The sequence below is a fragment of the Mustela erminea genome, chromosome 3 (genome assembly GCF_009829155.1).
Source record: "Mustela erminea isolate mMusErm1 chromosome 3, mMusErm1.Pri, whole genome shotgun sequence".
Taxonomy (NCBI): Eukaryota; Metazoa; Chordata; class Mammalia; order Carnivora; family Mustelidae; genus Mustela; species Mustela erminea.
In genome coordinates, this window is record NC_045616.1 from 135,752,991 (window position 1) to 135,775,901 (window position 22,911).

General features: G+C 43.2%; 1 protein-coding gene across 1 annotated transcript in view; it reads right to left on the reverse strand.

Annotated features, from left to right (window-relative positions):
* SLC1A3 (solute carrier family 1 member 3) overlaps positions 1-22,911 on the reverse strand; it is a 76,792-nt gene that overhangs the window by 48,126 nt on the left and 5,755 nt on the right. The window contains exon 3 of the mRNA XM_032337588.1: positions 7,281-7,418. Coding sequence (XP_032193479.1) covers positions 7,281-7,418 — 138 coding nt within the window. The remainder of the gene's footprint in view (positions 1-7,280; positions 7,419-22,911) is intronic.

Consider the following 22,911-nt stretch of genomic DNA (forward strand, 5'->3'; position numbering starts at 1 on the left):
TCTCCTGCTGACAGAGCTGTTTCCTGCTAGGGAGCAGGAATTTCCTGAACGCAGGAGAATCCGGAAGAGGATGGTCACATTGCTCCTTGTGTCCTTTGTTTCCCACTGGGCTCACCCTACCTCAGTCACCACTACCCTGTCATAGCGCAGTCCCAGGCCTATCTCCCAACCAGACTTGGAACTCCTTGAGGTGGGGCCTTGTCTTCCTCACTGTGGTATCCTCAGGTCCTAGAAAAGTAGCTGGTATGTGAAAAGTCTCTACAAATGTTTACCGAATGAAGTTGTCTGTAATAGAAAGGTAGACTTTTTCTGCGATAGCTAGACTTACATGATTCTGTCTACATCTCAACAAAACCCCAAATCCACTAAAAATTTTTAAAATAAAATTTAAAAAATAATTATCCAAATTCCTTTCAACATGACGCAAAAAAGCAAAAAAAAAAAAAAAAAGCCAGGCGATCTCTACCCCGCAGATAGTCTTCCCATTTTATCCCAGCCTCTCCTTCTCTAGACGAACATTCCTTGCCTCCCTTCCCATGTTTTTGAGCAGAAAATAAGGCAGGGCTTGTTTCCAGGCCACCACGAAGATTGGATGCGTGTTGAGACAGAGACTCAGTTTGTCTCGAGTTTTGGTTTGCGGGGAAGGCTCTGCTCACAGTGTGTGGAACCCGGGGTCCTATGGATTCCGGGGTGACACACACTGGGCCTGAGTTTCTCAGGAAAGACTGTGGAGTTGTATAACCAATGAAAATATTTAGAATTCTGCAGCTGGGAAAAGTCAATCACATCCCAGGCTGGAGGGCAGAAACCAATCCCCTCCAGTGGTGAGGAAGGAATTCTCTCTGGCTCCCATGTTATTACTTGATTAACTTCATGGTTTCTTAAATTTACCTTTAATGGGAAAGTGATCGCGGCGAGGAGACATGTACAGTCTGGAGGCTTTGTGCCATGCTTCTGAATGGAAACTGTGTCCTCTTGCTCTAGAACTTGCATTTACACAAAGCGGACCACCAGGACGGCTCTTATTGATGTTACTGTGACGGCCAAAAGCTCCCGCTAACTGAGCACATGCTATGTGCCAGTCATAAATCCTCACACCATAGGATGTACCCATGACAAAGGTGCTGTTATCTCTCCATTTTACAGAGAATGAAAGGGAGGCCCAAAGCATCTCCTCCCCACCTAAGACCGACACTTTTGTTCCTTCTATAAAATGTATGCGTGGGGAGAAGTGGAGAAATCTACAGTCTCTTTTCTCATAAGTAAACACCTGGAGTATTTCAAATAGGCCTTAGTTATACCCCAGGGCCATGACAATCAATAGTTTAAAATATTACATTTTTCTTACGTGATTTTGGCTTTCTTGTTTTTTTTAAAATTTTTTATTTTTTTATAAACATGTATTTTTATCCCCAGGGGTACAGCTCTGTGAATCGCCAGGTTTACACACTTCACAGCACTCACCAAAGCACATACCCTCCCCAATGTCCATAACCCCACCCCCCCTTTTCCCAACCCCCCTCCCCCCAGCAACCCTCAGTTTGTTTTGTGAGATTAAGAGTCACTCATGGTTTGTCTCCCTCCCAATCCCATCTTGTTTCATTGATTCTTCTCCTACCCACTTAAGCCCCCATGTTGCATCACCACTTCCTCATACCAGGGAGATCATATGATAGTTGTCTTTCTCTGCTTGACTTATTTCACTAAGCATGATATGCTCTAGTTCCATCCATGTTGTCGCAAATGGCAAGATTTCATTTCTTTTGATGGCTGCATAGTATTCCATTGTGTATATATACCACATCTTCTTGATCCATTCATCTGTTGATGGACATGTAGGTTCTTTCCATAGTTTGGCTATTGTGGACATTGCTGCTATAAACATTCGGGTGCACGTCCCCCTTTGGATCACTACGTTTTTATCTTTAGGATAAATTTGGCTTTCATTTTTGAAGCCCTTCACAAACCCTTCACATGTCCAAGTAATCAATTAGGAATTGTCCAGCTCATTTTTTGCCCCCTCATGTTCAAAGAAATGATAAACCTTTAGATTATTCTTATTGTAACTGCTATTCTTCCGAAGCCAGAGGGATATACTTTGAGGTACAACACTTACTATTCTTTTATTTTAAAGGCAAAAGTGCCCTTGTCAGTGATGGCAGCTTGTTGGCCTTAACGATGGTTAAGTTTGTTCTATGTTTCACCAATTACATTGGTCAATAGGTTGGGGAGTACGCTGCCTAAGGAATAAGTGACACGCCACAGAGCCTGACACACGGAGGAGGAAGTACAGGCAGGCAGGTAATGTTCTGTTTTTCTGGACTTAAAAATACTTGTTTGATTTTGGATATAAATAGAGTTATTAGTTTTCCAAGGGCAAAAGGGCTCCAAAGTTCTTTTGCCTTTGGGAATGTTTAGGTAGAAGCTGGACAATGACTTGGAGGAGATACTACAAGGCTGGTTGGATCGCATAGTGTTTCCAAAGTGGAGTAAATACAGTGGTATTCATTTATTCTGGTGGGACAGAAACCCCTCTTTAATGAACAGTAAATCACATAGTAAGAAAGTCATTCTTTTCAATTCTCTTTCAGTTCCTGTGTTATAGGAGTGACTAGTCTTATTGTGGTACTAAATGCATTTAACACCTCATCAACACCACCCCCTCTCCCCACCAGGCACCTTTTTAAACAATGAGAGCACAGGTGTCAGGTTCTCAAAACCTTTGGCAGGCAATAGTAGCAATCCAGAATTTTATTATATTGTAATTTATTATCTCCCTCACAAGACAAGTAACAGGAAATTTCTGTAATGATTTAAAGCACTGGAACAAAAGTATGTTGATTTCAAGAACATTATAAGGAAATGAGAATAGGGGCATTAGCCATATAACTTTGGGATGGAGATGCCATGACTCAGAGTGTCAGATCTGGGATCATGTTCCTAAAATCAAATGTCTTTCTTGTTGCCCTGGTTGCCCTCCCTTATACCCCACTCCTAGAATTGAACCCGGTACTCCAGATGTCACATGATGGGGTAGGGACACCGACCTGGACCCTATACTTTGCTCACACTGGCTGGGTCTGGGCCAACTGTTGTATCAACTGCAACAAACCAGTAGCTCAGAGGAGTTCAGCCTGTGGTCACCTAACAGATGTCCCCTAACAGAGGGCCAGCCTTACTCCCTCATGGCTGGAATTCAGATTTGCTTAAAATATCGTGTGATTTCTGGGCAGCTCTCCCTGTCTAACCAACACACTTCCTCTTGGGGATTGTATCTTTGTGTTCATATCTCTCTTGTGCCTAGCTTAGTGTCTGACATTGTAAGAGCTCAGAAAATAGCTGTTAATGAATGAATGAATGAATGTTGAAAGATAACCTCTGTCCATCTTATAACCTCAAGTCCAGAGCGCCCTGCCATGGGCCACAGACACTGGACCCACTCTACTGCTGTTGGCCTTCCCCCACCCGTCCCCTTTTACTTTCATTATACCCAACTCCACAGAGATGCTGCCCACTTCCTGAAGGCCAGAGACACAGGCTGAGGTAAGAAATTGAGGAGGAATGCACATTTAGATGAGGCAAGAAGACAGTACTAGGTTTTCTAAAAAGATGAAGGAGGAGGTGGTGGTTATGTCTACATGGCACAACCTGAAATGGAGTTTAATTATTATCTAGTAAATTCAATCAGGCTAAGCCAGCCAAACCAACTCATATTTCTGGCATGAAATACCTAGTTTGGCTGCCTGTGCTGACCAAATCAATAGAAATCGGCGCCAAACCTCTATTTTATTGAGTGGTGTGTTGGCACCGACTTACTCTTCTTGTTTAAAAACACAGGTACTTGAGTACAAATCCAGCCATCGGCTTGCTCCCAGCTTCTCTGGCAGCTCTGGAATGTTAACACACACTGGGGATATTTGGAAAGACTGGAATTTCAAATTTGGGAGGAGGAGAACATGGCTTATTGGAGCTTTAGAGCTTCAATTCACAAATGTGGATGTTTCAAGTACGAAAATCTAACTGAGATTTCTGAGTTTAAATAGGACTTTAATATGATTAAATGTGCAGAATCTTTCAAAACAAAATACCTAATCCAACAAATGCAATAAGGGCTTTGTGCATTTCAACTTCCGTCTGCAGAAACTCTGGGACTTTTGACTTGAAAGCATTGAGTGTGTCAAATATTTTCCTCCTGGGCAGTATTTCTAAGGGAGCATGAACCCTGAGTTCTGATTCTGGTGTTCCTGCCAAGTGTGGGAAAGATCAGCACAGCTCTGACACAACATGGTTATACCCAGAAGATAGAGAGGAGACATTTTCTAATCACTATTTGCTTAGGTGGCAATAAATGTGGTATTTAGTAACATGTCGAGTGGAGCTTTGCATGGAACCGTCAACAGTTGAAGAGGGCCATAAGGGAAACCCAGTGATCTATGGGTACATCCAGTTAGCAGGCACCCGTTACAATGAATAGCACTGACATTCAAGCCCGAGTGCCTATACTGGTAGCCCAAGAGTTGGTTTGGGCCAACTCTTTGTTAATGAGCTTTGTTTGGCTTGCAGTGTTTTGTTCTGTTAATTGTATCAAGGTTGGAAAATCTGGAGGTTCTTAAAAATTTTTAGGCTTCTGGACTCTCTTGAAAAGTCAGCAGATTTGGGCCGCGTTGACACGTGGCAAAAATGTTGTCTCTTGTCTATACTATTCTGTGGCTGGACCCCTTTCCACTTATCATCATGCTTGTGCCTGTTACTTCTCCTGTCAAAGCAAACTATTTCTCTGTATCAATGCCTCTATCACAGTAAGAACACAAAAAGTAGCCTTGAAGGGCAGCTTCATAGTTAATCATCCCCTGCTTGGCCATGGGAAGCATTTGAGTTTGCTTTTCCATTCTAAAATAACAGTTCTGACTTGGTTCCCTCCCTAGGCAACACATTCTCCGACACTTTCTCCACATTCTCTAGCATCTCCTAGCATACATGGGGGTCCTCCAGGGGTGCATGCAATTTTCAGAAGTTCCCCCCTCCTCGTTCCCATTGGGTCATATCCCTCAACCTCCTTTTGGTTTGGAATCACTGTATTTAAAACCCTGAAGGAAAGTCTTATTGAATCAATTGTTCATTGTAATTGATCACAAGTATTCAAAATACTATGCAGCTTGGAAATTACTGCTTTGAGGTTAACATGTTAAAAAGATCTTTGGCAAACTAAATTATGTCCCTTGCCTTAACACAGTCCCAGAAAAGGGCTGAGAATCTTTTCATGGTCCCAAGTGGCAGCTTCCCCAACTTGCAATTAGGTCACATTTTAAAAGTTCATTTAATATTGGTTGCTTGCAGTTTATAATTTCTTTCAGTATTATAAATGTTGTTAGTTTTTCCACGGTTTACCCAGAAATTTCTTTTTCACCATGCAAAGGGATTGCATCATAGTGGGGTTTTTTTCCTGACAAATTATTCAATGAAAGCTTGTATTCCTTCAATAAAGTTGGTATACTAAGTATTAGGAAACATCAGGAAAATCCACTTTGAGGTAACTGTCAAGTAAGATTGCTACTAAGGGGAAGTAGTATTTTCTCTAATTGTACCAAAAGAGGGCTTTTCTCTTAGAGTGACACAGTGGGTTTTTAGCACAATTACCAGAAAGCAGAAACCTCTGAACCCTGCCCCACCCTCGAAGAGACAGTAAAAAGGAATTCAGAACCCCTCAAGTTTGTGTCCAGGATGATCACAGTGACTCAAGTCAGATGCCAGCCAGGAGGGATGGGGAAGAGGGACAGCCTGATCCACTAAATAAAATGGTGCATGTGAGTACATTCTGTCCTCTCAGTGCTGTTGCAAGAACTTGCTTCCCAGAAAAATGTCACTATGTGGATAATAAAATGAGAATGTGAGCTCACATTAACATCAATCTAGCCTCTGTGATAAAAGCTGGGGCTGCTATGGTTATCCCTGGTCAGCAATGGGCCAGGGCACTTTGGTAACAACACCCCCCATCATCTTGCCTCCATGATTGTTTTATGGGCACTTCCTCCATGGGAGACTCGTGGACAGGCAATCACTTGTTTAAAGACCTGAACAAGTGGAAGCCAGTAGAGATCCACGAGGCATTGGGGGAAAGGTTGACATAGCTCCTGTCCAAGGAAGGCCAGCCCTCCCAGGCATGTAGTACTCAGAATCTTGCCCCTTGACTTTTTAGTTGTGCTATGAAGTTCTTACTACACAGAGATCTTAAAAAGAGATTATAAATATCCTTGAGAACTCCCTGGGAGGGGAAGGGAAAAGATGCTCAGAGCCAGCTCATATAGAGGGGGAGTAACATGGCCAAGGAGGGACAGTGAGCCAAGGGTAGAAAATAGACCAGGGTCAGTAGTACCTGAGTTTTGGGCTTTAGCTACAAACCCAGAAACCATCCTGCTGGGACACTGTCTATAGACATTCTTTCTTCATGTCAGAGATGTGCTGTGGGGAAAGAGAAGAGTGGGCAGGAAGGAATGTATAGTAACTTTTTTTTGCAACTTCTTGGCTCCGTTGGCATTCACCAGTCACAAGACACAAATGACTCTTGAAGCATTTCCCATGCAGGAGTCAATTGCTAACTTCCTGCCACAGAAAATAGCTCCTACCCCACAGATCTTCCACTCGTTGAAAATCCAAGTGTCAGTGGACAAAATATCTAGATGGAGAAATCTCCCTCCCCCTCCCTGTTCTCCCACCAGCGTAAAAGGTAACGGGGGTGGGGACAACCAGAGAAGGAAATGATATCATGCGGGTTCACCAGGAAAAGATAAAAGTGTTGGTGGCAGCAGAGTTGGTGAGTGTGGTGTGGGCATTACCTCTTGATGAGGCTTCCAAGAAGGCTCCCGCTCAAGTCCTGGTGGCTCTGAGAACAAGCATTCTTGCATCAATAGCTAATAGGCTGTCCAACCAGATGTTATCTGGGTGGGATAAGAGGGTGAGAAAACAGACCTGTTGTACGCTGTTGTCAACTAGATCGCTGTGGTCAGAGAAGGCTGGCTGTGTCGTGTTTAGCAGGGTGCCTCTTTTGTAGCGAGGCAGACCAGATTACGTGGTTGTTTAAATCTGTTTCCTCTTGTGATTGGTAAAATACGAGTTATAATCATTCATGCATTACTAAGGCCTCTTTTCCATCATTCTGAAGGGACTTTTTTTTTTTTTTTCTAGAACAGAGCATGCATCCAGCAGAAACCTAAAGCGTTTGCTTTTCTAAGCGATCTTTTGCAATAAGCACACTTAAAAAAGAACCACACTGCACATGGTACCTGTGACAAGACTGGAGATGATAAGCGGTAACACCAGCATCTGTAACATTCGCATCAGAAGTTCCCCAGGAAAAGAGAAGTACTTGACTTCCCGGTAGCTCATTTTGTAGGGTCGGAGGGTAAATCCAAGGATGGTACCTGAAGTAGGGGGAAAACGGAGAAAAATTGAGTTTTTTTAAAAACTGAAGTTTAGTCATATTCCTAGGGAGATGAGGAACGATCCGGGGAAAAGAGGGACGATTTGGCTGGTGGTCACTCCTGTCTGACGGGAGTACATGTATTTAAGCAGCAAATATTTGTGCTGCTTTAAGAGCAAGGGGTCTGCCTGTCTCTTGGGTTGTAGTCTCGAAGGGTCTGGCTGAAACCAGGGCTGTCAGCAGGACTTGGAGAAAAAATGTTACTGGCTTCAGCAAATGAAAAATTTCTTTGTCTAACTTGAATGCAGCGGAATCCACTTTGACATGGCTCAGGACAGAGTTACAAAGATAGGGGCATAACTAGGAGACAAATCATGTATCCACGAACTAAGCAATATAGAAAAAAACCCCTCATAATGAATTTCCTTTGTAACAACAGATGTTAGGACTGCTAGTATAATCACTTATAAAGGGTGGTGTAATTTAATTTTTTTTCCAAGTAAAGAAATTCCTCTTGTTCACATTGCTAATCCATTTTCATCATCTCCCTGTCTGCACACCATGCTTTCTGTCTACATGGTCTTGGTATTACCTTGGCAACTGTATTGTACAGACTCGTTAGTTGCTGGCAAAAGAAGACTCCAAAATGAGCAGAGGCATTTTTTTCCAAAAAATTTCCCTGAAAACTTTAGGGGGAGTAAGAGAAGGAGAATACAACTTTCCCCTTAATTTTCCTTCTGCTCCTGGAACTTTAAAATATATTTAAAAAATAACTTGATCTGTAAATTAAATGATGCGCCATAACTTTTGAACTGTTCGGAAATCAACAAATACATTGAGGAAATTTACTCTCTTCCCCACCTTTCCCTAATTTACTTTCCTTGCCAAAGAAAATGTATTTATTCCAATATTGTAAATATTTTAAAAACTCCTGTCCTGTCATTACTAAAACATGTGAGTTATAGAGAAATACTGATTTATCTAGAAGTTAGAGTCTGGGGAAGGGGGAGAGAATACTGAGCAGACATGTTTTTCCAAGGGAAGCAAGCAGTTCTTTAAAGGAAACTGAATCACCCTAACTTCTTATGAAATGGGCTTCTTCTTTAAGGAAATGCACAAAGTTCATTTCAGTTGTCACAGCAATTCCAGTTTCATTTCTTGGGCATCAGCAACCATGAAGTATCTATCCATTCTTTGATTATGTGCTGTGATGATATTCCAAGTAAGAGTCTGAATCTATGTGACTAGGAAATCTGGCTGATCCGGTTTTCAGGGCATTTAGGAAAAATATTTATCGTGTTTTCCTAATGCAACAATAATATGTTCAAGAGAGAAAAGGTGATCTGGAAAACACAGAAAAGAGAGGCAAAAGCCTGCCCCTATTGGTTCTATCACTTAAACAGCAAATAGTTAATGCTCACTGAGCTCTTGCCATATGCCAAGTATTGTCAATGCGCTACTTGTGTTGGTATAATTAACCATCACAAAACTCCCCAGGGGTGGGAACTATCTTACCACCATTGCACTGATGGAGAAACTGAATCACTGTGAACTTCGAACTTGCCAGATTCCAATAGCTATTCGATACCAAAGTCAAAAAGTGACTCAAGTGACAGAGCTTGGATTTAAACCCAGGCATTTGGACTCAAAGCTCACATTCTTGACCACCTCACAGACTTCCAACCTCTCCAGTAGAGCCAAACAACCACTGTTAGTGCTTCTGTGAGTTTCTTCCTAGAATCTTCTCAGCAGAGCTAAATGTACGGAAATCACACAGAATATACTTTTCCATATACAGTCGCCATAAGCATTGCTTTTAGCCTCCTGGTATCAGATCCAATGATTGTACCAAATATACTCAATACTTCCTTTGCTGTTGAATAGTTAGGTTGGTTAGCATTTTTTCACTTTTATGAAGAACACCATGATGAATGTATGAAGGCTGTTTTATAACTAGGAACATTTCTTTAGTGCAGTTTAGAGAAAGGAAACCAGCATATTAAAGACTATGATGACCTTGATCAATGTTATCAAATTGTTTTCCCAGTGGGTTGGCCCCTCAGTTTAATGCTTTGTTAGTGAATGAAAAGGCTTTAGTATTATCTACCTCTAGGAGCTTAGAGATTTATCATAAAAAACTGTTAGACAAAATTTGCAAATTTGATGAGTAAATAGTATGCATCTTTTATTTCTTTTCAATTTACTTAACATCTAATGAGGTCAACAATTTCTCATAATTGTATATTCTCCAAGCATTTACTACATCTTAATAGTTGAAGACTTTACGTGTGTGTGTGTGTGTGTGTGTGTGTGCACGCCTGCATATTTGGTTATAAATTCTTTGCATAATAAAGATAATTACTCTTTGTCTATATGTAAGATATTTGCTCTACTTGTCTAATTTACTGGCCATATATTACTCTAAAATATCCAGGTGTTTTGCATTTTTATTAAATAAGGTTTGCACACCTTTTATATTAGGTGATTTCTTCAAGAGTTATAAACTTTAATTTCCTCCTCCTCCCAATTTAGATGAATCTTTTAATTCATTTTTCCTTCTTTGATTGTTTGTTAGCTTTGTTTTAAAATACTGAAACTTTAATCTTCCTTGAACTTGGTTTGGGGTAAGACATTTAATTCTAATCTTCAGTGTGCATTATTCCACACAGTACTATCAACAGCACATAGGTATTACAAAAGGTGCTGGTAGTATCTAGTTCTTTCCCGCCTGTTCAAACAAAGACCAAGTCACACTGAAATAGCTGCTTCATCTTATAATAAGTAGTTAAAAAATATTTACGAACCTTACTTTATTTCCAATTAAATGTAATTTCACTGGAATTGACTGTTTTCTGATCTTTATTTAAATGCACTTACACACTTGTCATTCAATGATAATGATGTAAAATGTGCACAATAAATACAAGAAACTCATTTTGGTCATCTGGAATTTGACCATATCAAGATACTAGGAATTTTAGATATCTTCCAAATAACAATTTAAGACCAGGCCTGGTTTTACAAGTTCATTTCTAAGTTGGCTATTTGTTATTAGAAATGTACTTACTCAAATACAACACTGTTTCCAAGGATGGGTAGGATCCTGACTAGTCCAGAAGTTGTTTATTAATTAAATTATTTAAGTTATCATTTAGAAAAAGAAAATGGTAGACTAGCTGCTCACCCAATGATACAGGTTTTAGGAGCAAGGGACAAGCCAATGTTGATGAAGGAAGGGGATTAAATTTCTAAATACTAGGTGCATTACATCCCATTTCCCAAAGTCTAGCCTTGTATTCTGCTCTCTACACCCATATCCAGACTCTCTCCCTGGGAGCTCTGTGTATGATCTCTCCTCTCCCCCCACCCAATCCCACATTCATCCAGTGACGCCAATTTTCATCTAGGTGCTAGGAGGGAAAGCAGGCCCACTCAGTGAATGAGTCCTGGGCAGTGGTGAATGATGTCTCTCAACTCCAGTCCACCAGGTAGATGTCTAACCGAGCAGCAGGAAAACAGCCAGGGTGGGGGGCAAAGTCTCAAGAGGTGATGATATTTTTCTTCTGTTTTTCCAGTCAACAATCTTCTTGTTTGGAAGTGCAGTCCTGGCATCACCTACTCTAGAATGTCTCAGTTTCTTTACATTCTCCAGTATGGAACCCCCGTTTTCTTAAAGCTCTTCTTTATAGTAGGGACAGCAGATAGGAGTCCCCATTTCTTTCTTCATAAGGGATAGTTTCAGGTCAAAAGCTTTGAAGAGAAGAGTTATTTAGAGTGACAACACATTGCAAATACTCCTTGAATCAGTTTTGCCCCTGACTAAGCTTTGCTCTGTTTACTATCTCTGGGTTTACTGAGTGAGCCATTTCTACTCCTAAGAAAGAAGAGATTATATTGGGAAGGGGAACATTTATTGAGCCCTTAATGGGCTCCATGGTGGCCGGATTCTCATTACGACTTTATGAGGTAGCTATTATCATGTCTATTCTTAAAAAATGAATATACCGACTGATGCTCAGAAGCTCGTTAACCTGCTCAAGGCTAACAGAATTAGTAAGGGCTTGACTTGGGAATTTTAAAGAAAAGCCAGAGCACTTTCTACTATACTCTAATGCCTCTTGAACACAGACATATCCTTGTAGCCTGGGCCTGAGGACAGTCTGCTCCTGGGTCTTCAGCATTTCCAACCCCTGAACTCTGGAAGCCCTTTAGTAATGATTTTGGATCTGCTAGAGATGTCCCAGAGACACCCAGCACATGCTGAAACCCATCACAGGTCCTTTTACTTGTTGAGGATCTTACAATTCGGTTACCATAGCACTAAGTCACTGTTGAAAATGGTTCCACTGAATCCCTTTTGATGGAATGATTGAACCCAATTTGCATAAAGTTTATTAATTAAAATAGCTTGCCACTTCAGCCCACTTCGCACATCGTAATCCTTGGAAACCATCAGTAACAAAGCCAGAAAGGACATTAAGTGAAAACATGCTTCGGGTTCCCATGTTTAAGGACAATCGCTAGCCGTCATCGACTATACGCAGGATACCCAGCGCTCACAAAAACACTACCTCACAGAATCATTGAGGCTAGGACGAGTATTACCCACGCCTCACAGACAAAGAACTGGAGTCACTGAGAGGGTCAACTGCCAACCTCACCGCTGGAACGGGGGTGGGGCCTCAATCCATGCAGAGAGCGGTCCAGCTGCCTCCCCATTGCCAGGTGAATGGCTGAGGTGGGCTTCACGCCCAGGCTGTCCAGCTCCAGAGCCCGGACTCTCACCCGCTATGCTGTACTCCTCGCCTCTCAACAGCCATGGTACTAACTTAAAGCGCCTAAGTTTAGGACACACTATCGTGCCTCCCTTTTTGTTCCATTTCGAATTAGTTTAACTAATAACAGGGCCTGAGGTGAGCAAAGGTTTTGTTGGTGTTACTTAATGAAGTCAACATCCAGCTTTTTTCACTTCATTTGTTGAATGAATAAACAAAAGACATTTTTGTTTTCTGGCTTTTGCTCTACCAGACATGAGAGGGGAAGCCCTGGTGGTAAGTTCAGCCGGCCGTCAGCGTCCTATCAAGAGGAGCAACCGCTTTGAAGGCGAAGACTGGTTTTGGAGGGGGTAAGCAGTTCAGGTTCCTGATGACACAGCCCAGCGATGAAACAAGTCTTCCAGAAACATCCTCACATCCTGGTGCTCAGACTTCTCAAAGCCCTCTACTCTCTGCCCTTCCCACGAACTAGAGGTCCCAGGGTGGGGGTGGCCTTCCTCACTGTGGTGAAGCTGCTCTCACGGCCTCTGCAGAGCAGAGGACTCTGCACGTCCTTGAAGTGCATTGATTGAGGTTCCCAGAGCTAATAAAAACCTTGATGGCCCGATCTTTAATGCAAAAGAACAGATCCTTTAGTATTGATTACTCTGCAAAAGTGATGAGAAAAATCAGAATAGCCTTCCCACGGGCTTAGTTAGAGCTGAAGTCAACTTTGCAGTTTGCATCTTGTGGCATTATGTAACACACAGATGTCACGATTCCACGCGGACTGCTCATTCTCAGTCAACAGTCTTCTCTCATTCCTGTTTTGGTATTTTATCATATTTTTGGAATCTAGGAAATATCATAACTGGAACATTGAGGGTGATCAAAATGAACCGTGCTGGTTGACTGCGATAAACAAAGATGCGTTTTTGTTTAAAGACGTTCTCCTAATACAAAAAAAAACCTCAAGAAGGGAGTCCTTCAGGGGTTCGATGTTTTCCCTAGAGAGTCTGCACAACAAACACTTCTTTGGAAGATTAAATATCACTTCGCTTTTCTAAACTAAGACACCAAGTACACACTAGAGCCTCAGAAAGAACATACCACTGCAGGCTTCCTTTTGAAAGCCAGACACACAACAGCAAGTCAAAAGCTAAAGACGTCTTTAAAGAATTTGGCCCATATTTAATCTGATAAAATGAATGAAAATATGAAGAAGCCAGAAAATATGTAAGAGCAGAAAAAATGAGACATAATTTGAAATAAAATTTGGACCAATTCAACTTTTAACTTTTGATAAATGTTGGAGTTCAAAATAGTAAAATTTTACTCAAGTTCCCCTACCGTATTTCCAAACTGTCACGAACAGATTGGCAAGAAATCGAAACAATTCCTTCTAGAATTACTGCTCACCATACAAAATTCTCCAGAAGAAGACTAGTTGCCCCCAAAAAACTCAGATCCAAAGGGAATCTAAAAGTAACAGTGGCACTGATCTTGAGAGGAAGACTTCGCATTTTGGGGCTGCCCTATGAAAACTACCAAACGTCCACCGGGGGTGAGCCAACTTGCGCTTCTAACATTGATCTGCAAACCAGTCAGCGGACATTCAGGCTCCTACCCAGAATAAACTCGGCCTGCTGATCTTTAGCCACAAAGGGTACCATGCTGTCCACTCGCATGCAAGATGGCTCAAGGAAAAAATGATTTCAACATTTCTGTTGATAGTGCACACTGGTTTCATGCGACAAAATACTACTATTTCCCGGGTAGGATCTTTTCATTTATGCAGTCAAATGTTCTACTCCTGAACTATACCCCCACTTATCTTTTCATTTATGAAGCAACAATAACAACAACAACAAAAGCACAGGACTGAATCCGCCACCTTGCCAGGTTCTATTGGTTAGAAGCAAGTCACGGGTCCCTCCCACATGCAACAGGTGGGCTGCCCTGGGTGGTTGGGGACTGTCCAACAGGCAGAGGTCTTTCAGTCTCTTTGTCAAGCTGCTTCTGGTGTGGTGTAGACACATGTATAGAGAAGATGCTCTGTGGTTGTCTGGCGAATGAATGATGTTGGGATTGTAGTCCTAACACTGCCTTTAACTCTTCATGTGATCTTTCCTAGGCTTCATTTCTGCAACCGCCCCCCCCAACACCACCAATTTATAAAGGAAGAATGCTCCAAGATTCAAACATCATACTCCTTTTTGTCCCGGCCTATTACATAGCCTTCCAACTCGTCTCCCTGCTTCCACTGCTGTTCTAGAGCAAATACCCCCACCCCCACCCCCATACAAAACCCAAGTATTTCAAAACCCAAGTCAGAGCATTGTTTCTCTCTGTCTGCTCATGGCTCCCTACATCACATGGGGTAAAAGCCCAAAGCCATGTGATGGCTGCACCCAGCCTGCTTCCCCAGCTTTACCATATTCAGAACTCTCTCCCTCCCCGCCCTGTTTCAACCTTTGCCTCCTCATGGTTGCTCCCCATCAGACACGATCCTGCTTTGAGCCTGGTACTGGCTCTGCTTCCTGCCGGGGACACTCTTTGAAGAAGTTCCCAGGTTTACTTCCGGACGTCGTCCCAGTATCCTCTTACTGCCACTCACCCTGAACTTTCTTCTCACTCTGGTGACTTTGTTTGAGGAGGTCTTATCACCTTCCAAAACACAATATAATTTTCTAATTTTGTGTGCTTGCTTTCTCTTGTCTCAGCCTCCTCAAAAGTAAGTTCCAAGAGATCCAGGTTTTTCTTTCCTGAAGTATTTGTTTTTGTTCACCGACATATTTTAAGCCCCTGAAAAAGTGCCTGACACATAGTAGGTGCTCAGTATACTGCTGATGAGCAGACAGCGTGGCTCCGTTCTCTTTCAGATGACGGAGCCTACAGTGCTGGCCCCATCCAACACCAGCCCCCCCACCCCGCTCCTGTCTGGCAGCTGCGCGCATTTACCGAAGGGAGGAGTTTGGAGGACTCCTGTAGCTCCTGCTTCACAGTAAATCCCGTTCCCCACCGTGTTCTGTGAGCCCAGTAGCCCACCCGCAGGAACCCCCCTTTCTCCAATCCGTAATTTCTTTCTCATGATTTGTGAAACTGGGTCTCAATCCAGTTTTTATGAGAACCACGATTTCTCTATTGCATAGGTTTTTGATTGACAAAGGAGGACTGAAAGCTCCTGATTCCTGCTTCTCCCACAAGTCTTGTTTTTGTTTTTGTTTTTGTGTTGAATATGAAGGAGAGCAGCTGTGAGGCTATAGAAAGATCACGGACTGAGATTTCAGAGATGAGGCTCTGGGTCTGACGCTGCCAGCAAATGATGCTGGTAGGTACCTGCCTTTAAGGACTGAATCGTCATATCAAACCTGCAGGATTTAATACCACCCTCTCACAGAGGAGGAGGCTGAACTCTTGAAAGAGGAAGCCGCTTGGTCTAGATGACAGGGCCAGTGCCTGATGTTGGCAGAATGGGGTTGCAAACCGAGGTCTGTCCATTTCCACAGCCCACCTCTTGAAATCACGTCATTTCCTTGGAGCTCTTTTGTGTTTTTTTGGGGGGTCCACAAAATGGGAAGCATAAATCAGAATAGGCAGTATCTAAAATCCTCTTGAACTTTAATATTCTTGGTGAAAGGTTTTCAGTTTAAAAGAACCATATATATACATCTATCTATCTATCTATATACAATATAAAATAAATCTTAGCTGTTTTATTATGAATCTTGTTTCTTCTCATTAATTCTAAGGTCCTTGATAAGGCATAGAAAGGCATTGTTTAATACGTCAAAAAGTGCTTTGTCAACTTGGCCGTCACAGTTAGCATGGCAGTTAGGCAATAATGATTCGAGGAATCAAATAGAAGTTTCTATTTAAGATCTTGGCTAGCTTGTAGTCCAAGCTGGAGCAGTCATGAGTCTGTCTCATTCAAGCTCTTGAAGCCGGTGACATAAAATTCCTTTACTTTACTTTTACAAGAAGCGCAAGGGCGTAATGGTGAATTTACCTGCCCAAGGGGTCTGCTGCTCCCGGTCTTTGATTTCACCCCAAACTTCCAGGCATTTCCTGGAGAGAAGCTACTCTGTGGGAGGCAACCTTTCAACCCTCCCCCACTCCCCTGTTCCCACATCCTTCAGCGATTTGGGCCGGGCTTGGCTCATTCTTTTGTGCTTTGGTATTTCCTGTTGGTGGAGGTGGGAAATACCTGCTCCAGCCTTGTTCTACCAGTGGTGCCCAGAGGAACCAGCCCTGGGTCACTGATGCAGACGCGTCTACATGGCAAGCAACTCGGAGAAGACAACGCTGTCAGAAGAGCCCCAGGAGTTCTGAAAGCCTGTGGCTTTCTCCCTAAAATGGCACTAACACAGGCTATGTGAAATGGCACTTAAATTTGCAGATAATCTTGCAGTTCTTTTTAATGTCCAATCCATTGTCATTTAAAAATTATTCTACTAAGATCATTAGCATCTGTTGCATTCCTTTCTGGTAAAAAATAAAATGGTGTTATGAGTGAGTAGAAACTGTAAATGTGGTTACAATTCTGGGGACGTATCCCACAGATATACTTTACCTGGGGAAAATAACTTTTGTACAGTATTACTCATTGTACCTTTTAACACATATATCTAAGGTTGGAAACAATCTAAGTGCCTGTCAATTGGGAATTGCTTAAAGAGATGATGGTACACCCATCTAACACACCCCCAGGAGAGAGAGATGAGGCTCTTTATGTGCAAATAAGGCACCATGTCCAAGGTGTATTGTATAGTTAAAAAAGGAAGGTGTAGGGGCGCCTGGGTGGCTCAGCGGGTTAAGCCTCTGCCTTCGGCTCAGGTCATGATCTCAGGGTCCTGAGACTGAGCCCTGCATCTGGGCTCTCTGCTCGGCTCTCTCTCTGTCTGGTTCTCTGCCTGCTTGTAAACTCTCCGTCCAAAAAAAAAAAAAAATCTTTAAAAAAGCAAGATGTAAAGCAGGCTATATACATTATGCCAGCATTTGTATACAAAAGGCAAAAAAGGCACAGATACGTACTCATTTTTATACTCATAACATAATTCTAAAGGCACACGAGAAACTGATAACAAGGTTTTTATATCCTTTTGAACTTTTTATTTTGGGCAATGTAAATATATTTCATAAATAAAATGACAAAATAAATAAGCAAAAAAATTGGCTTGCTTAAAAAAAAAAAAATCTGACTGAATTCAGGCTGTTTGCCTGGCTCCATCTGAGGACCATGTGACTCTTGATCTCTGGGTCATGAGTTTGAGCCCCACGTTGGGTGTAGAGATTAGTTAAATAAATGAAAACGAAACTTGACCAAAAAAAAAATTTGACTGAATTCCAATCTATATTATTTCTGCTAGATGGTTGGATCTTTCTAAAAAAGTCCCTTTGGGTCTGGGTCAGTTTCTCCTCAACCTCGCTTTGATTTGCTTTAACAATGAGTTTACTTAATTTGGGCCATGGAGAGGAAAGTCACTAGCTGTGCTCGGATTTCTAGTGAGTAGATCACTTTCTGACCAAACAGTTCTCTTTTTTCTGGAGACAAGGAAGCGAATCTGAAAAAACTTTGCACTCAATCATCATAGGATTACGTCGGCTTCCACGCATTAGCCCTTGCAGTAACAACGCACCAAAGCTGCAAATTCACCTTGTAAACCACTAGGCAAAGGTAACATGCTCTTTCATCATCCGTCCTACTGTGCAAAGCACTGCAATGGCAAAACTGACAAAAGCCCTGGGAAGTCTATGGAATCTCAGCTTTTTTTTTTTTAAAGATTTTATTTACTTATTTGTCAGAAAGAGAGAAAGTGAAAGAAAGAGGCTGTACAAGCAGGGGGAGTGGCAGGCAGAGGCAGAAGCAGACCACCGCGGAGCAGGAAGCCGGATGTGGGACTCGATCCCAGGACCCTAGGATCATGACCTGAGTTGAAGGCGGATCCTTAACTGACTGAGCCACCCAAGTGTCCCCGGAATCTCAGCTTTTTTATATGGCTATTTCATTTGCCTTAAAAAAAAGCAAATCCAAGAGGACAAAAAGAAAGAAAGAAGACAGCCGTGGTTATAGGCAGTCTGTTAAAAGACTCACAAGTTCCTTCTCCATCCGTCTTTCACCATTCACATTCAACAAGTTGAAGGCAGCGGCAAGCACATGGATCCCTGGGGTTTGGCCTTACTTGCTTTAAAGATGAAATTTCCAGGGATGCATTTGTCTCAAAGGACGAGAAGGGCAGCGATTGTCCGTCTCTCATTAGGGACAAATGAGCTTCATCTTACAAGATTCTGAATGGAAAGTCTCTCACTAATAGCCCATTGTTTTCTCTCTGGGAAGCAGAAGCGGGCTGTGGCCTGGAATCGTTGTTGGAGAACTGGAGAAGTCTCTTTGGGGTACAAGAAGAATGGAGGTGCCCTTTCTGGAGACGGGGGACTCAGTCTTGAAATTCAAAACTTAAGGGTGCCTGTTAACTTGCTGCTCCTCCATTTACTTTTGAATCTTTGATAGGATAGAATCTTTGATAGTGAAAAAGGAGTACTTTCCCACTCTTGTCTTAATTCATCCAGGGAATATCTTCCTTTATCTGGTTTTGGGGATTTTATTCTCCTCTTTTTGGCTTCAAAACCACTTGAGGACCTCTCTCGACTGGGCATAGTGATGGGCATATTCTTGGGTTAGGGAGTAAGCGCTGGGCAACTTTGTTAGCACGGAAGCTGGACCCAAACTCTTCATTTTTATACTGGGCGAACACAATGTCTAAACTTCTGTGCCCTCGGTGTTGTGTTTCCTCATCTCACAGTAATGAGCCATCTCTCACCTGCCAGACCAAACAGCTGAAGAATGGTAGCACCCAGTGTTCCATAAATAGCAAGTGTTCCAACGCCTGGAATGCACGGCTAGGAGAGGATGGGGCTTCAATTTCAGTTGCCTTTTCCAGGAAGCATAGGCTCTTTCCTGCCTTGTTGGCTCTATAGCAAAAACAGAGGCTCGCAGCTTTTCTCCTCTGATTTATGAGGGATAGGCAGAAGACTGCCGGAGAGAAGTGCCTTCGGCAGGGGCACGCCTCATCTGTGGGCTCCCACACTGGTTACCCCACCCAGAGTGCAGGAACACGACGGTCCTCAAGAATTTAACGGGAGAGAAGGTGGCTGCTTGTGCATGGGACAGACTGACTAGACGAGTCAGAAGATCAAGGTTTAGGATAAAGTTCCCTGCAATCGTACAGCGTCAAGGAGTGGAAAGAAAACATGGGTGTGTTTGACTCCATACGTTCTGCTTTAGAGAAAGGCAAATCAGACTTTAAATGATAGAATTTTGGAGTTGGAAGCAGACATTAGTTGAAACATGAGTTGCTGACGAGGAAGTCTGTGGCCCGCAGGTTTGTCCGGAATCATAAAGTGAGTGAGTTGATGGCAGAGATGGGTCGAAAATCAGGACCTTCAGACTCTCGGTGCTTTCTCGCGGGCATTCTGGACAACAGCAGCCACTGCTCAGGAGGACTGACTGGCCCTGGACTTGCTCTGCTAGACAGTGCACGGGGCAAACTCTTTGTAAACTGGAGCACCTCAACGATGCAAGGTTTTATTACTGCAGGTAAGTGTTCCAAACACACCTACTTATTGGATAAACTACTTAAAAGAGAAACAAACTTGAAGTTCCCTGTTTGGTTTGCTCCTCATCTGAACGAACAGGAAGAAAACAGCAAAGTAAAATCCAGAGATAATCTTTGAGTGACATCAAGTCCTCCACCCCTGTACCAATTCTCTTAGGAACGAGCAACACTCCTCCCAGATTTCCAGAACCTCTCGACTCGACAGGGGTGGCAGGTAATGCGCAGTAGACCCCAAAACACTGGAGAAAAGGGAGAAACCAGGGAGGTGGGGAACTATCAGATTGGTAGGAACAAAAATTGTGTACTTTAAAAAAAAAAAAATTATTGAAAACATTTTCTCAGCAGCTCTCCTAGCCAGAGGGAAGGGTCTACTGTCCCACACGCCCTCCATTGAGTAGCCAGTATTGTGATGAGCGCTGTCCCTGGGGGATTACTTTCTGCTTGGCTCAGGAGGCCAGGTGGGTGAGGGACAGATAATGACAGTATCACTTACTACAGCCTTTCATCTCAGCCTTTCAAAGCCCTTTACAACCACTAAATCTCTTCCTACAAGTCTTCTTGGCCCTCTTCTCTAGCCAAGGAAATAGAAGCCACTTCTCCTAGACCTCAACCAGGGGGCCATCTTCTCCCCTTGCTGGCCTGTCTTCCCCACCCCATGGGCTCTCAGGTCTCTAGCAGACTGCAACGTCAAATCAGTGTGTATGTTCACCTGGTGTCCCAGCGAAGATGCAAGCGAAAGATGAGGGGTCTATAGTTTCTATGGATATTCCACCTGCCAAGCCCTCAAGGAAATTATTAAAGGTTACATGGTTGTAAGTGGTGGGACTGGAATATAAATCTTGGCAGAGAGGTGTTACAGTTATTCTATTTTACACGGAAGGAGGCTCAGTTCCACAACTGAGGACATAAACCTAAACTGTCAGACTGCAGATCCCACAGCTCTGATCCACTCCCCGACACCGTCCTGGACGACACCCCCACGACAGAAGGCAGCTCCCTGAAATGCTATTCGAGAATGAAATTGAGGGCCAGGATCCACGTGGGCCGTGAGCACATGTCAGGTATTTATTATTGCTGTCCCTGACCATTTTTTTCCTGTATTTCTCCTCCCTGGAGGAGAAAACAATGCCGAAGAAAATCACTAGTCCCTACACTCTACCTTGGTGTCCCTTCTCCAGAGCAGGGCATGGTGGATCCATGGCTTCTCAGTTCATGAGGCCTAACCCCTTCCCTCCCAGCCCTCTGGCCCCAGGAGCTGAGCTCTACAGCACCAGGGGATGGCCTACCCCAGAAGCTCCCGCTCTCTCTTCTCATTTCCGGGAGTGTTGAAGAGACCACAAATCCCAGCCTGGAAATCTTTCACCATTCTTTGGATTGTTCAACTGTGTGGAGATGCCTGTCTCTTGGTAAGCAGAGAGGCTACCCACATGGGGGCCACATGGGGCCCGCACCCTTAACTCTGGCCATCGGCCCCTTTGGTCCCATTTCGCATCATTTCAGGGCGGCCGCTGATGGCTAACCACATCACTAAAGCTGTCTGACTGAACTAACTGACTCGGCTAGATAATGTGTATGTGTACAAGGCACACAGTACCATTATGGCATTTCTGGGAGATTCACAGAGAAGGGCCCTGGAGTTAACAGGGTTCTGAGAAGAGTCTCACTTACAGAGTAGCTTAAGCAGGAGCACATCCTGCTTCACGATCATCATTCGTTTAAAACTCAAAGACAGAACCTACTAGAAGACAGACCCTGGTTCAGTCTCCATATCCTCCAAAATTTCCCTGCAGAGCGAGCCTGTTGAACTCTACCTCTGCTGGGGCATTCGCATCTTAAAATCAACACGTCACCCTTCCCATTCTTGCCACAGTCTTCTTCCTGTATTCTACCCCCACTGGTAGCACTGGCACCCGCAGTCACCAAGTCAGAAACGTGAACAGAGCTTGCTGTCCCACTCTTTCGCTAATGCTCGGGAGCAGGCCGCCACCGAACGCAGGGCTGCCTCGGGCACTGCGGTCCCAATGTCTCCCCTCCTTTCCCTCACTCTTGTCCTTGGGTCAGAACACACCCTTAGCTAACTGATGTCGTAGGAAGGGACATGTCCCGAGGGCAGGGACCAGCTCTGGGAAGAGTGGATAAGAGTCTAAACGGAGGACCACAATTGGTCGATTTGAGTCCCAGTCAATATGCATCAGTAGCAGGAGAAGTTTCTGAGCCGCTTCCTTATCTGGGACAGGAGAATAAGAATACCTCCCTCCCTGGCTTGTTCTGAGAATTAAACCGAGCTCCTGTGTGAACAATACTTACAACAGTGCTTGGCACACGGTGTAAGGGTCTGCGATGCCTATAATAGGTGTAATGGTAGATGAGGAGACCGAGGCTCAGAGCAGCTCAACGCCTGCTCTAGGATCATACGGCTATTAAATCGTACAGCTGGCATATCTTTCATCAAAAGCCACACCCACACTCTTTCCCACCACAGGATACATCTAGGACCCACGTGTTTCTTTCTTTCTTTCTTTTTTTTTTTTTTTTTAAGATTTTATTCATTTATTTGAAATAGAGAGTGAGAGAGAGTGCATGAGTTGGGGGGCAGGTGGAGAGGAGAGAGAGAAGCAGGCACCCTGCTGAGCAACCACCTCAGGACCTTGGGACCAGGACCCGAGCCAAAGGCATACGCTTAACTGGTTGAGCCACCCAGGTGCCCACCCCCCGACATGGGTGTTAATAAGAAAGCAGAACCTCTAAAGCATCAACACAAAAAGCATATATTACATGGAACAATATGGATAATATGATCTCACTTAAAAAATGTTTAGAGATTTAAAAATTTAAATTTTTAAATTTTAATTTTAAAACTCCCTGTTACTACCTCTGAACCTTGTCCATTCCTTTGTCATCTCATTTTATCCATCTCTCCTACTAAAAGACCTAAGGGCAGAGACTCCCCAAGGCATAGCATAGGCCAGATACCCAATATTCAGTATTTGTTAAACTGCTGAATAGCCCTGAATCTTTAAACAAAACCACACATTTATTTAGCAGACAAAAGATAAGAGTATACAATACACAAATGTGGCAAAAGCATTCAAATCATACAAGGACTTATTTAGAGGAAAGTAATATT